This window comes from Necator americanus, chromosome IV (assembly GCF_031761385.1).
Source record: "Necator americanus strain Aroian chromosome IV, whole genome shotgun sequence".
Classification (NCBI taxonomy): Eukaryota; Metazoa; Nematoda; class Chromadorea; order Rhabditida; family Ancylostomatidae; genus Necator; species Necator americanus.
Window position 1 is genome coordinate 31068454 of NC_087374.1, and position 16078 is coordinate 31084531.

Sequence of the window (16078 nt, forward strand, 5' to 3'; positions counted from 1 at the left end):
AAGATGAAAAGCTTTACATTAACGGGAACGTTAAACACGGCGTACCGGTGGCCACTGAGTCACCGTCAAAAGGTTTTTGAAAACCTTGATAGGAGAGGTTAGATTCAGACATACGTCAAAGAGAGTTCATCCTAACAATTCTTGCTCCAGAAAGAAAAAAAAAATCACAATCATCAACATCATTCTACGGTAGAATAGCTAAGTCTTCGACAGATGACGAAAAGGCGCGGATCCCCGCCGAAGAATTAGCTTTCGCAAATCAAAACACAACACAAAGTTATAACATTTCTAGTTCCAGTTATATATCATCATTATTTTGTAGGATACTATCACACCTAGAAAATATTTAAAAATGTTAAATTTCTCAAGAGAACGAGACCTATTAAAGGCATCACGAATCTGAGGTTGTGCAGATTTCAGATGGAGTACTCTTATAAGGTATAGTAGATTATGAAGAGGAGGATGATTCCGTCCATTTCTTCCTAATTGCCGTAAAAAACGGCCCGGAAGATGCGCGCGTGCACAAGGCTGGCGCGCTCCAGTCGAACTCTTCGTTGAAAATAGTGTGCCGGAACGCTACTATTTCAGGTAGAGTATTCGTATGCGGGATAGTAGATTACGGAGTCACCCCCTCTCCGTAATCTACTATCCCGCATACGAATACTCTACCTGAAATCCGTACCACCTCAGATTCGTGGAGTGATGCCTTTAAAGGATGTTAGTACCTGCGACACCTTGGTTAGCTTCTAATGAAGTAGTAATTAATACCTGTCACAATGGTTCCAACTTCATTATCGTGATTTGACGAGATTTGATGAATCTAATAGACAGTCGCTTGACTGTGGCGATAATGATCAGTCATTAAATTTAGCCGTAGTCAAGGATGCGCAACTTGTTACTACTTTCTACTACTTGTATTCTTTTACTACGTTTTGATGGAGAACTTTAGCAAATAAAAACTCTTACTGAAAACAAAGAAAATGGAAAGAAAATTCGAAAATATTGATGAATACAATTCATTGGACTGAATATTCGTTTACAATAACGAATTGCCGAAGTTTTGAAAAGTGTTCTTCTTTTTTCACTTACTATTTCTAAATATAGCCAGTTTGCTCTTCTTCTATCCAAAGCTATTTTATCGTCGTTCCGGAGATGACACTACATTCGACATAGATGCGTTGTAGAGATAGTACATAGTGCGAAGGAGACTGGTCGCTGGACACAAGTCCTTTTGTATGGTTGACCGTCACACTTTCCTATGCTAAGTGATGTCTCATCGTTATGCTAATTGGGATGACTTCCAGAAACATGGTGAGTACATTTGTGAATAATCCTGGATCCTTTCGTTGCTTTTTCATCACGGGGACTGCACCTTGTGAGCTCCGTAGTCACCATCTTATTATACTTACGTATATCATTTCCTTCGACATTCTGTTCATGTCTAATCTCTTCCTTTTTTTTTGAATATTTTGTTTTCTTTTGTCTCTATTCTCTTCTGCGTTCATTAATGAAAAACTACTAGTCTACAAAATCAAGCAATCCTTATGGAGTAAGTCATTAAATAAATTTCTGAGCATCATCGACGCTACCTATCGCCCAGGTTTAAATCAATATTAATGTGAGGGATCCTGGGAAAAATCGAGATTGAGAATTTGTGCAGAATGCTGCGTTGAAAACGTGTCAACGAGAGATTATAGTGCAAATAATATTAGGTTGGCAACTAATTTCCCGCTGTTTTTTTTTAATTTCAATATTCCGCATGCCATTAAATATTTGTGGCATAATGTTTTATGCCATTCGAAAGAGGATGTTTTGTTCTATCGGAATCTATGTTTTACGTTTTGCTCATACTAATTAATATTAATTTTCAGATTATTAAAATGGAATGTCAAGTTGAGAAAAAAGAGCATTTTTGACACTTCCTTCTTGTTGCTTTTAATCAAGGTTCTAACGCCGCAAAAGCTGCTCGCAACATTTGTGCTGTGTCTGGAGATGGTGCCATAGCTGAGAGAACCGCTCGTGATTGGTATGCCAAGTTCAAAAATGGAATATTTGACCTCAAAGACTCACCTCGTTCCGTCCAGTTGAGTTGCACGAAAAACGATTAAAACAACTTTTGCACAAAAATTGGCATCAAATGACAAGGGAACTGGCAGAGAAAAAGGAATGCTCTCATACTGAAATATCTAATAATAGAATAATAATAATAATAATAATAATAATAATAATAATAATAATAATAATAATAATAATAATAATAATAATAATAATAATAATAATAATAATAATAATAATAATAATAATAATAATAATAATAATAATAATAATAATAATAATAATAATAATAATAGAAACATCTTCACTCGTTGGTAAAGGTTTAAAAGTATGGAGCATGGGTTCCGCATTCTTTAATTGTCGACAACAAGAATCAACGAACCACAATCTCTGCTGGTTTGCTTGCTCCTCACCGCGCAACTCATGGACACAAGCAACGAATTCTTTATCTATACAGAGTCGTACACTGTGGAGGTGATTCCGTCTATTTCTTCCTAACTACCGTAAAAAAGGTCCGGAAGATACGACTTCTAGCGTTCCGGCCCGCTACTTTCTACAACGAGTTCGATTGGAGCGCGCCAGCCGTTTTTCTCGGCAATTAGGAAGAAATGGACGGAAACACCCTCCTCTCTATAATCTACGACCCCGTATAGGAACTCTCCACCTGATATCCACAGCACCCCTGATTCGTGGGGTGATGCCTTTAAAAGCAAAAAAAGGGGTGTCGGAAATGCCCATTTTTCTCAACTTTACACTCCATATTAATTATCTGAAAATTGATATAGGTTAGCTTGAGCAAAAAGTAAAACATAGATTCCGATAGAACAAAACATCCTCTTTCGAATGGCATAAAATATTACGCCACAAATATTAATGAAATGCGGGATATTAAAATTTAAAAAAACGGCAGGGACTTAATTGCCAACCTAATAATTACTCTCATTAAAATTAAAACTTGATTTGAAAATGACATTTTGGTTGCTGCTTTCTTACATAACAACGATGAGCATAGAAAGGGGTCGAAATTAAATAAGAAATTTAACAAAAAGCTTGAACGATCAAGCTAACTATTAAGCTATCTTTTTGGGAAGAGGAATAACATATGGATGTGTCAAATAAATTTGTCGAGGATACTGAGAAAGTGAATAAAATACTTGGAAACATCTGCCAATGAAAGCAGCTTATTTTCCTCATACTTAACAACTCGTTGAGGTTTTACTAGGAGAACAACCTCGTTTCACGAGAACAAATCTGTTATATTCCAACGCAGCGGCTGCAGCTCCTGACGTTTGCTCTCTTTCTCAGTTCGAAAAACACTCCAAATTGGTATGTCTCTCTCCCAAATCTTAAACTTTTGCGTAATAAAACATTACGTGCAAAAATAATAAAGTAATAACCAACCGTAGGGAATGAGAAATAGAGAGAGAGAGAATGGTCGAGAAAAGATAAATGATTTGAAGGGAATAAAAGACAGAGAAAACATTCTCCCCGTAGCTTTTTCTTGATTTGTTCTGCCCCGCAGCTTACTCCTGATTTTTTCAACTAACAACCCGTAGAAATCTGTTTCTGCGCAATCACCCACCTTCTCCACTGACCTAAATTGCGAATGAGCATGTATGTACATAGATTTCTACGGATATTTATTTCGGAATCTCGCTGCGTTTATGCTGCTCAGTGCAACTACTGTTTTCTATGTAAATCTTTCACGAAGTTTGTGTTCCTTTTCCTGTAAGTGTTCCTTTCAATTTGTTCTCTTCAATCGTCTTTTTTTTGCAGACTTAGTTCGTTTCTCAGCTGGTCATGCAATTCCGTATACAACCAAACCTATGATGCGTGCATATCTGTTTGGCGTTTTCTTAGCAGCTATTCCCCTGGCAAGGCATTATGTGCCTATTTTCTTTGGATGGGACGAGCCACCATACTTAATAAGTGAGCCATACTGTTGTTCCCTTGTTGTTGAACTTTGAATTGAAATACTGCTGTGTTCAGAAGACAACAGAACACCCATTGATCTACGGATTCGTTTCCTTATTGAACCGAGCGTCCGAGAAAATATACAACTAGTTATAATGGTGAACTCGTTGCCACACAACTCTGTGGAACGTCAGCGAATTCGCGATTCTTGGGCAAGGGAAGACTTATATGACGTGCAAAACACGAAAGTTTTGTTCCTAACTGGCAAACCAGTACGTGCACACTTTTTCAACCTCATTTTTAATCCAAATAATACTTCTCCGGAAAAAAGTTATTTGTATACAGTCATTTGCTGAGGTTTAGCTCATACCTATACTCTTATTCCTATTGAAAGAACAAGCTTTTTTTTAACCATCAGTAGCGCAGCAGTGATCTTTCTCCTTATCTCGAATGGAGCTACAACGTCTATCGCGCCTTTTCATCTTGATTTGCACGAGAACAAGCGCTTTCACTGTATTTTTATGCTGCGTTTCTGCCTGGAATTCTTCTAGACGAAGCCTTTATAAGGAGATGCATAATTGATTGATTTTAAAAATAACTAAATAGGAAGATTATTTTCTAATTTCATTGAAGAGTTAAATGACTCTTGAAGAGAGTATATTCTGATCATGGGAAGATTCTAGAGCGAACTTTTGCAAACTGCCTCGTTATAGTGTGACAGGGCAAGGATTGTTTTCAGTGACAAACTCAGAAAACAAGTCCCCGTTGATATTTCATAAGCTTTATTCAAAAATCCGCTGAAACTACTTTTCCGTTAAGTTCTTCGTTTTGGCATACGTTTTGACAAAAGGCAAACAACCACTCAAAGACAGCATATGATTGAATCACAATTTTGTTACTTTTGTAAACCGCACTGTCTCTATACCTTATCCGCGCATGTTAGAATGCGCTTTTAGTCGATTTGGTAATTGTGAATTAGAACAATGTTTCGCTCCGTAAAAGCACAAACTTCTCACAATGTTTGGCTTCGCTCTGCTGCAGGGTACGAATCTTCAGTGAGTGAGTGTTCAGTGGGATATGTTACAACAATGTCATGTCATTTCTTAACTGGGGCTATGTGACTTCTAGAACCCTCCTGATATCTTGCATGGGGCTGATCTTTTCTCTCCGTAGTTGGTTCCGTCTTCGATTTCATCTGCTTGTCCAAAGCTTTCAAAATATCAAAAAAAAATGTTATCTTTGTTCGTAAAGCGGAGTAATAATTTGAAATATTGTTTCTGAGTGTTTCGTAGTGCATCGAGCGCCTCCATGTTCTATATATATATATATATATATATATATATATATATATTTCTTTAATATATATATATATATATATTTTTTTTATATATATATATATATATATATATATATATAAACACTGTTTTAATTCTTCGAACAAAAGGCGACAAAATTCCTAAACATTTTCCGTAGTTCATTTTCTGATTAATACGCACCACAAATTATCTAAAATTGTGTGAGTGTAGGTGAACCATTTTAGACAAGACCCTGTAAAATGCTTCCATTGAATCTGTTGCACGCAGCTTCTGGACATAACATTTGTACCACATGGCCGCGACTCCAATAAAAATGGTCCAGTTCAAACTTTTTTGCAAAGTTTTGCATGGTACAGGATGCAGTTCCAGTTCTTTTTGACCTTGGTCCAAACTTGTCCCAAGTGAAAGTCCCATCACACCTTAATCGAATGAAGAAAGCCTTTCTCATCACGATTACTTGACTACACTGATGGACTGATATGGAATATATCGTATTTTCTCGTATTTTACAATTGACGATTAGTATCCTCTTGAAATCCAAGACTGTTGTGAGCCTATTGTCCGTCCTATGCATAATTTTATATACAGGACTGATAGATAAGAGTTGGATTCGTACTGAAATCTCACAAAAAAAAATGTTTCTTGGGACCTTTACTTCTCCACAACATGGTGTACAACTGGCTATTTCATCAGAGAACGTAGAAGAGTCGAAATCTCAAAACTGCCCCACAGTGATTTTCGTGATCCTATGGCGATGTGTTTGAATAGCTTGATTGATTGGGCTTTATAATTTGCGAATTCGGTTCTCAGGCACACGAAAAAAATTCAGTAATTAAACCTTTATTTCGACAAACAATAATATACGTAACAAACGATAACGTGAATAACAAACAATACAGCAGGATCGCTAATTATTCGACAGAAGACCGAACAGGCATCAATCGATTCTTGACTATGAGACCTATCGATTCTATGCAATTAGAATTTTTGAAATCGAGCACTAAAACAGTTTTTCAAGAATTCACTTGAGGGTACATTAGCAAGGGTGAGTCCGAGATAATTGCACTTCAAAGACACATGATTTTTGGCGTGAATATTTTGCTTGAAAAGTGGAATTCGTAATGTACATATCATTACGAACATTCTGGTATCTCTCAGCTGTAGTTTTGAAACATCAGGGATGTTGAAATTTTAACGGTGGTGGCATATTCTAGTCCCGGTAACACTAGATGAAAGTAGTAGTTAAAAAGGTTTTTTTCTGATAAAACTTGGCAGGAGACTATTTTTCGTGCGATGTTTGCGTTTCCATTTTTTTCTAGCGCATCAAGACTTCGGTGTTTTTCTCAGTCTTAAGTTGTAACTTCGTTGTTTCTCATTGGTTATTATTATCTTTGAAGGTTCGTAAATGGTTATGGTACCTCTAATACGTGGGAGTAACGATAGCAGAAACGAAAGCGCATACTTGAGCGTGAAGCCGATACATATGAGAAAGTAATGCAAAGGGAAAAAAAGAAGAATTTGTGCAACAGCACGATTAACCAATGATACGAAGGACGAAGACAGATATGGGTAATATGGATATGGAAAAGTCGGTAGCTTGTGCAACAGTACGAATAACAAGTGATACAAAGAGCGAACCGGATGCTTCTCTCCGACGGTGTTCGTGAGCCTTCAATCCATCGTATTATAGGCAATCGTGTTGAGATCCTCGAGTGCTCGAGCTCTGGCGACAGAGCGCGCTTACTGTAGGTGAGCGTTTCTGCGATACTCCCGCCAGCGAAAGTTATGTGATTGGAAGTTGACTGGGTCGAATGGACCTTGTGGACCGTTTAGATATCTGTATCTGAATTGGCGAAGTTGTGGCATAGCATCATTGATATTGCTCCATGATGCAGCAGCTGATCGTAATTTACTCAGCTCGATTCCTTAGGTCGTGCCCCTGTTTCCTCTTCTATTAATTTTCATGCGGCTCCGGCTGTGGAATATTTTCTTCCTGAGATCTGTTAGCGTCGTATTATTTAAAAACAATATACATTGATAACATACAATAGTACCCAAGATCTCACACGTTGCGGAATAAGATGGGCAATCAAATAATTGTAAATAAAAAACATCGACGGGAAGTGAGTGGTGCACATTCAGAAACCCTCGTCGATACGAACAATGGTGGGATGATCAATCAATAGAGCATAACAACAAGAGACATAACAGCGTGACAGCATCTTTCGCACAGCAATGAAGTAATGCGAGAGCCTCAATGAGGAAATATCAATCCAACATTCGCTTAAGTCGGCTATTACAATTGATCGAATATATTCTACTCTATGACAACTTTCGTAGGTACAGGAGTAGAGCCCACTGATTAATATGCAGGACAACATAGGCGTCGACTAACACGACTGGACGTTTTCATGTTCACATCTTAATCCTCAAGGGAAATGTGTTATATACAGTTGTCTGACATAAAAAGCGCCAATGCGTTTTACTGGAATTCGTAATCGTTGAGGTTTTTGAAACCCGCGTTGGTCTAAACAGGACTTAGACTGGACCCACCCGATGATCAAGACAGTGTTCTTATCAGCAAAAGTCAGTAAAAACGCTACCTGACATAAATCACACGTTATTGCAAGTGCACCTGCTTAAAGGCAACATATCACGAATCTGACGTGTTGAGACACTCCACGGTAAGAGCTAGAAATGAGACTGTAGATTGCGGGAATGATTCATCGCTCCCTAGTCGTCGTAAAAAAACGGCTTGGGAACCGCTTTATTTTCTACGAGGTACCTCGGAACGGTCCTCTGTGTATATGGTCCGGTCACCTCAGCAACCTATTCATTGGTTTCATTCGAATAAGCTGAAGAGAAGAGTTCACTGATCTTCGAGCGCTCGCACTTCGATGTGGCACGTGACCAAAAATGGCGCGTTGCAACTGAAGTCGTTATAAGAAACGAAAGGAACAGTAACTCTATCTTTTCCCCCGGATTCCGTGACTAGGCCAGATTTGTGGTATGTTCCCTTTGACTAAATGGTTTCTCCATCTCTAAATGGAGAACACTAGTACGCTCAAGGGAAAAGGCATTCTTACATTTTCTTGAAAACCATGTTACAACCCAAGAAGAAGAACGATATTCCCACAGTCAGCGCCTTCTAAACTCTGACTGTGGAAATATCACTCCTACACATTTCTTCTCCTTCTGAAGTCCTCATAGGAGCACTCATCACTGCTATGTTAGGCCGACATTCAAGAAGAGCAGTTACTGATGATAGAAGGAGAGCGCTTCCAAGACATGGTTGTTACCGACATTGAAGAGGACTACTATTCACTTTCCTTGAAGACGTATGCGATGTTACTTTACAAAAACACCAGGCAAGTTTAGTTTTTATCGTGATTTTGTATTAGGATCTTGAATCCAGTGGATAATCGTTCTGTTTGACAGATTCCATAAAGCAAAATGCCTCGTGAAAGCTGACTCGGACAATGTTCTACTTATCCCCAATTATGAACGCCTTTGCGATGAAATAAGTATGGTTCACTTCACCCATCCAGTTTATCGACTATACTTCATATAGGTGACTTGAAATGCACAAAAGTAGGAAAATATTTTGTTCGCGATGGTGATGACCCTAAATCTATGTGTGGGGGAGAGGATAAGGGCGAGAGGACAAACCGTCTAGCGTTAATCGAATCGCTTGGAATGTCCGTTCGCTTCAACTCAGAATCGTTCGAGGTTCACAAACGCGTGTCTTGCTTATACAATAACTTGCGAAGGCTACCCGATGTATCAGCAATTATTTTATTTACTTCGAGTACGTATTTGTTCAGTAATTCTTCGTTGAAAATGATTAAAAGATAAAGGATAAAGTGTCTGACGTTAATCAATCTGCTTGGGATGCGCCCTTACGTTCACTTCAATTCAGAATCGTTTGAGGTTTAAGAACGTGTAACTGGCCTATACAATGACTTGCGCTTGCTAGCCGATGTGTTAAGTCAGTGTTTTTATCTTCCCAGAGAAGTCCGGTACCAATTTATCGACCCAGGAGGGATGGAGGGCTTGGTGGGCACTAGGGCGAATTCGAATCTTCGATTGATTGTGCAGGAAGATCCTCTAATCGCAGATTCTTTAACCGCTACACTAAACCTACCCTTGTAACTGATTATTTCTCGTTTTCTTCTTTTTTTTCCTAGCATACGAGAAATCCTTCGGAAATATGATCACAAATACAATAGAACGACGCATTACTTTTTTCTGTTCTTTTTTCGTTTCTAATCATTTCACCTTTTTTGAAGTGACTAAGTTATTGGAACTTCCACATCCGACTACACATCTTGTTTTCACATTGAGTTACCCTCGATAATCCTCAATGTTCTCAATGTTATCGATGATGGAATTGCGTCATACAGAGATGACCGTCAGGGTCATTGATGGGCCTTTCTAAACTAAACAATCCGGAAAATTTGTGATGTATGGTTGAATATTGTAATTTTTCCGTGCTCCCTCTCCCGACCAATTTACTATGAAGCACGCAACTTGAAGAAAAAAAACTTCAGTTTATTTACTTGTGTTTTCTCTACAAGAGATCTTCAAATTAATAATTTCCCTTCTCTCCTCTTCGGATTCAGGAGCTCTTCGGATAAAGTGTTTTCTTTTCATGTTAAATTCATTGGTAATGTTGTAAATAATTTTGTTTTCATTTGGCCCACGGATTGTCGGTAAATGCGACGTTTCTCAAGAGGTGAAGCGTGATCGAACGAAATGGATGGTGCCTGAGTCCGTATATCCACATCCAACGTTCCCAAAATACTGTTCAACGGGCACATACATTTTATGTGGTAAATCGAATAACTAGAAACTATAAGTGACATTTGACTTCTTATCATTGTTTAAGGGCATGACATTCCTGCGAGGTTGATGGCAGCAGCTAATAAGAGTTGGTTTCCGCTTTCTGCTAACTACAGGTGATTTTTCGAAGGTTTTCATGGGCATCAGTTCTTGTAGACTTGTGGGAACTTTTTTTTCAGGAAGCTTCCTGAAGACGTGCTTTTCACGGGAATATTCGCAGAAATTGCTAATATTCGGCGGACGCACATCGGTGGAATGTCGTTTATTGACGCTCCAGAATATATTTGCAGGGGTGCAATGCGTGCGTTCAGTCTACATATGAACCGAGTCCGAAATCCGTCGTTTTACCTGAAAAGGCTTAAAACTATGGAGGGACATGTTTGTCCGTTGTGATCTCCTCGAATTACTGTTATTTGTGCGCTTTAACGACATAAAATATTTCTTATATGGAGAATTTGCAATGTGTGAATAGTTTCCGGGAGAGAATTTGTTTGCTCTTTTAGATTTGAGGAAAAAAGATTTGAGCTATACTTATGTATTCCTAATCTAACCCAATATTAGCAATATATTGAATACATCAGGTGTAGTAAAAAATTCTGAGCGTTTTCCCAGATGTCTTCAGTAAACCAGATCCGACACTGTGGGACTCTCCTCACCAATTTTTTTTAAAATAATTCTTGTGGGGAATAATTTTACGCCGTTGGGCAAGTCTCAACCATTTCAAAGAATTCTGGTGCCGAAGCATAAATCCGACGCCATAGGGCTCGTCTCCCCGGCTTTGTGGAATTTTGTGACTGATATACACACAGATACAGAATGAGCCCGTTATTATACATACAGCATGATCGTGATATATAATGAGCGAATACACTGCAATATGACTATTGGAGTTCAAAATTGGAGTTCTTATGTAAGTGCACGTTTGAACAAAATATTATAGACCTTATAATTGAATGAATGATTCGGACGAATTCTGAATTTTTGCACGTTTTAGTTAGGCAAGAAGATTTTTGCCGGAATAGTCAGGGGAGACTCACTGCTGCATGTCTACTGCGTATTGTGAACACATGATGTGTCGATCTTATAAATGACGACTGAAGAAATGATTTCAGAAATGAATGGTGTTAATAACAAAAAGAACTGTATTTTCAAGTTTTCATTATCTCTTGTGACTCCACAAATGTGATTCTGCATGCAGTGGCCCTGTTTTCGCTGTGTTCGTGGGAACGTTTACGAAATAATTGGAAAATAGCTTTCGCTTTCATACAGCACAAGTTACAAAACTCGTTCCTCAGTTATTGTGAAACGATGCTGTTTTCCAGCATGTCGCCAAAATCACTATCCTTACCGGGTCAAATACCTAAGAGGACTGCCTAATTATTGGCGACAGAAATCCGTTTCGTAACAAGTATGTTTCTAAGTATGGTCGGTGTTAAATGAGCTCTAACAAGCTGCTCTGTTCAAGTTTATTGCTGGGATGCACCATTAGCTGAATGGCGGGAAAAGCATATGCCATCAGTATCGAAATGAAGAAAGTAGAAGCCGTGGTGATTAATCGACACCATTCTGCCTCTTCTGCACTCCTCATCGTTCAGACTTGCCATGTGGATCATCAGTTGACAAGGAATTCTTTGACATTTTTCTAGAACCGTGCCGTTCAACTTAAAATACCGAGATACTCGGGTTCCAAGGCAACAAGGGCTAGGTTTGCGGATGCCTCAAAGAGGAATGTTCTTTGTGAGAACGCAATTGAAATGGAGATCATGAGCTGTAACCTTTCGCTTGGGTGCGGGTGGAGCAGTCGGTTAGAGGTCCGTTGTAGCCACAAGGTGAAAATAAAAACTTGGAAGTTTCTTCCTCTGGTACTCTCTTGGATCCTCTACAATACTGTTCTCATATTGTCGCTATCCGGGCTAAAAGGGCATGACTTTGACGCAACGTCAACGTGCCTATGTACGAACGATTGCGGAATCATAAACAGTCAGGATCGTATGTCTCGTACCTCAGAAAAGCGCTAACAATTTTCACAAAGAGATTTTCAATGATAAACTCAGTGTCTTGGCGTCCATAGACTTGATCCGAACGCAGAGATGGGACCCGAGCAATTCGAAGCGCGTGCAAAGTGGTACTCCCACGAAGTAAGCGTTGGATGATAATAAATGATAGATGAGATGATGATGTAGATCTTTGCAAACAGACGGGTCTGAATATCACTTCACAATTCAGAGGAGTCATCGGTTCCATGAAGCTACATGGCAAAGGTCGACCTTTTCAACTTCCGGAGAGCAGGGCAAGCGAGGAGTTACAGCTCATAATCTCCACTTCGATCTGACAGGGAACATTCCCTTTTGAAGCATCCCTAAACCTAGTACTTGTTGCATTCGGGCCCGAGTATCCCAGTGTTTCAAGTTAAACGGCGCAGTTCTAGAAAAGAAGTCAAAGAATTCCACCTCAACCGAAGATCCTTATGGGAAGATTGAATGATGAGGAGTGCAGAATACACTGAATGGTGTCGATTATTTTGAAACACGGACCAAGAAGATGCCTGATGATACCGGGTTATTCACTAAACGTATTCAGAACGCTGCTCAAAAAATACGCTCCCCCTTTGACATCGCGAAAGAAGTTAGTATTCACATCTGAGGAGCCAGGATACTACATTTAATAGTGTATGTGTCATACGCACTACTGGTAATTTCAACTAAGGTTCAGATAAATTAAATATATGAGAAGGAAGCAGCATATTCTGTTGAATGGAAAGAAGGAACAAACTTTTGGAGTGAAGTCTCTAGAGTGAGGGAGTTTGAGAATATCTAAAAGAACAAGAACTTAAGAGAAGCCTATGGTCGTCGGCTGTCCTACCGCTGTAGGTCTTTGCTAGGATCTAAAGCGAAAGAAGAGGTGTTCACTTCACCTCCACACTGCGAATGGAGAGAAGCAACCGCGTCAAATTGTTAGATGCATTCCAGAACTTGCTTAACTTTTTCTACCCTCATCTCAATTATTTGATATTCGATTACAAACACGTGAAAGAATAATCCCTTCACTATATAGCATGATTCTTATTATTTTGTGAACGACGTTAAACTATTGGACATACGAATTAACACACACAAGAAATAAAAAGGATAAAGGATAAACTTTCTGGCGTTAATCAATCCGCTCGGAAGCGCCCCCACGTTCACTTCAACTCAGAATCGCTTTAGGTTTACGAACGTGTAACTGGCCTATACAATGACTCCCGGGGCGAGCCGATGTGTCAAGTCAGTGTTTTTACCCTCCCAGACACGTCTGGTACCAATTTATCGACCCCGGAGGAATGAAAGGCTTGGTGAGCACTAAGGCGGATTCGAACCTCCGATCGATCGTGCAGGAAGCGGAACCTCTGACCGCTACACTTCTCCCGCCCTCACACAAAAAATGCACAGACTAAAAGTTTAACAGTCGTTGTAATTTGAATCAGCTAGCTGGAATGGTCCTAGAACTCAAAAATGACCAATGACTACCGTCAGCGAAGTACCACCAATTTGAGCTAAAGGCTGTAATCTATCTCCATCTTTCGAAAAAAGGATGGAAAATCCAGTGAGGACGAAAGAATGAAAATGACAATGCTAATTCTGTCGTCCACACTGAACCCTTTGTCTACGATTAGGAATACGAGGATTAAAAACATCTATGTTGGCACTCATTTGTGCCGCAAACACGTTTCATGAGTAGTATAGTCACGTATCAATTCGATTTTAAGATTTTTTTTGACACGGTTTAATTCAAATTTCAATTTCTCGTAGATAAGAATAACTCGCTCCAATTATGCTCTGACTTAAATTTAATTATTTATTTTTTTATTCACATACACTAATGGTGCCCCAGAAAAGGAAGATAAAAAATGGAACACACTTTGTCTGAGTCAGAGAATCTTACGAACAAAAAAAAATTCAAACTTTACTAAAACCGGAATTCAATTTGTAGTCAGAGAAATTTTTTTGAGGATTTCTACTTTTTAACTACAGTGTGAGTAAAATGCGATCTCAGTTCACTTCTCTCATACTGCAGTTAAGAAGTAGAGATCTCAAAATTTGTGGAGGCTCTAAAAGTCAACCCCTATTACTACAACAAAACAAATGTGTGATCAAGATATCATCAAAACAGCTTAGATTTTTCAGTTTAAGCTGTTTTTTTGTTTAATCGTTGGATCGGCGTTGTGTGAGGCGTCGTGAAGCAATTAGTAATGGGGCAGGCAACCCACCTGTGGTTCTTCAAACTTTCTTCTTTTAATTGTTTCATGTCTTGATTTACACGTACACAAGAGGTCAGATGTGCTCGAAATCGAAACTTCTGATTAGGTCATAGCAACAGACTCCTGCAAAGAATTGACAGAGGAGTTCGAAAATGTCATTGCCTGTCACGTACATTTTCTTCGCTCTTACACATTTCCTTTTTCTTTGAAAAAAAGCAACTTTTTTCAAGAGAAAAGAGAGATGTGTAAAAATGGGAAAAATGTTCGTGTAGTTAGAGGTGGCCTGTTTGTTTCAGTCTACTGGAGTGGTGGAACACCGTTGGAATTGATTTTCATGTTACGATATTGTTGAGCGACGGTGGTTGTGTAAAAAAATGAAGGAATAAAATTAAAGACAATACACGAAAAAAAACTTTTAAGTTTTTCGCACTAAATTCAGTTTTGATTGCAGATACGTAGCGCATGAAGGATGAATGAGATTGGTTAGGACGAGTGAAGGGATTTGGGTCCTCATGTTCCGGAAAACAGAACCTGAAACTGACATTTAAAGGCATCACCCCACGAATATGAGGTGATACTGATTTCAGGTGGAGTATTCGTATACGAGACCGTAGATTATGGAGGGAGAGTGATCCCGCCCATTTCTTCTTAATTGCCGTAAAAAACGGCCCGGAAGATACGGCTTCGGGCATTCTGGCGCACTTTTTTATACAAGGAGTTCGACTGGACCGCACCGGCCTTTTGCACGCGCCGCATCTTCCGGGCCGTTTTTTACGGCAATTAGAAAGAAATGGACGGAATCACCCTCCTCTTCATAATCTACTATCTCGTATACGAATACTCCACCTGAACTCCGCACCACCTTAGATTCGTGGTATGCTGCCTTTAAAGTAGTTGGAATGATTAGCGACCAGGGTTACTTCACTTGTTGCGAGCTTCTATAAAGGTGGAAGGCACAGCAGATGACAACCTAACAAACCTAACAGAATGACTTTCAGTAGGGAACAGTTGGTCACCATCTTAAGGAGAATACAAATTTTCAAAGATTGGCAGAAGTTTCAAATTATCTCTCCCAAATTCGGAATTGAAGTCGCTGAAAGCTCTGATCCATACCAAGTTTATTCCCTCCAGTACCACACTACCCAGACTAAATGGTTAGTCAGTGTATTTTTTTCTACGTGTTAATTTGAATGTCCCGTAGTTCTACATCATTTACAAAATGATAAGGATCATGCTATGTATATAATAACGGGATTATTCTGTCACGTTGTCTGTAATGATACGATACTTAACAGCATGGGATATATGTACTGTATATAGATCGAATATAATGGGCGGGTGTGGAGTAGTCGGTTATAGGTCCGTTGTAGCCACACAGTCGATAGTTCGAATCCGCCCTAGTCCCAACCAAGCCTATCATCTTTCCGGGGTCGATAAATTGGTACCAGACTTACCTGGAGGATAAAAACACTGACTTAATGATCGGCTGGCCCCGCAAGTCATTGTATAGGCCAACACGCGCTCCGAAAAACCTCAACGATTACGAATTCCAGTAGAACGTGGTGGCGCGTCCCAAGTGGATTGATACGCCAGTGACTTTATCCTTTATCCTTTAGATCGAATATCAAATTGTTGAAATGAGGATAGAAGAAGGAAAGAACACTTGTTACTGTTATGTTAAATCCTTCTTCTTTCTTTTCCAAACTCTTCAGCA

The 16078-nt window shown here is 39.2% G+C and overlaps 2 protein-coding genes across 3 annotated transcripts; one reads left to right on the forward strand and one right to left on the reverse strand.

Moving 5' to 3' along the window:
* Positions 1–1268: 1268 nt before the first annotated feature.
* Positions 1269–10520, forward strand: RB195_003322 (uncharacterized protein; the record flags this gene model as incomplete). Of its 2 annotated transcripts, none has more annotated exons than XM_064200923.1 (7): positions 1269–1311; positions 3832–3984; positions 4045–4241; positions 8520–8623; positions 8724–8809; positions 10174–10243; positions 10307–10520. In XM_064200923.1, 7 exons carry the CDS (start codon positions 1269–1271, stop codon positions 10518–10520), a joined length of 867 nt encoding a protein of 288 aa, XP_064056804.1. The 2 variants fall into 2 exon arrangements, with proteins under 2 accessions (XP_064056804.1, XP_064056806.1); XM_064200924.1 differs by lacking the exon at positions 1269–1311 and adding an exon at positions 10019–10117 and having other exon boundaries at positions 3885–3984.
* On the reverse strand, positions 2187–2405 carry RB195_003323 (uncharacterized protein; the record flags this gene model as incomplete). The annotated part of the gene is made up of 1 exon (XM_064200925.1): positions 2187–2405. One exon carries the CDS (start codon positions 2403–2405, stop codon positions 2187–2189), a length of 219 nt encoding a protein of 72 aa, XP_064056805.1.
* Positions 10521–16078: the final 5558 nt, after the last annotated feature.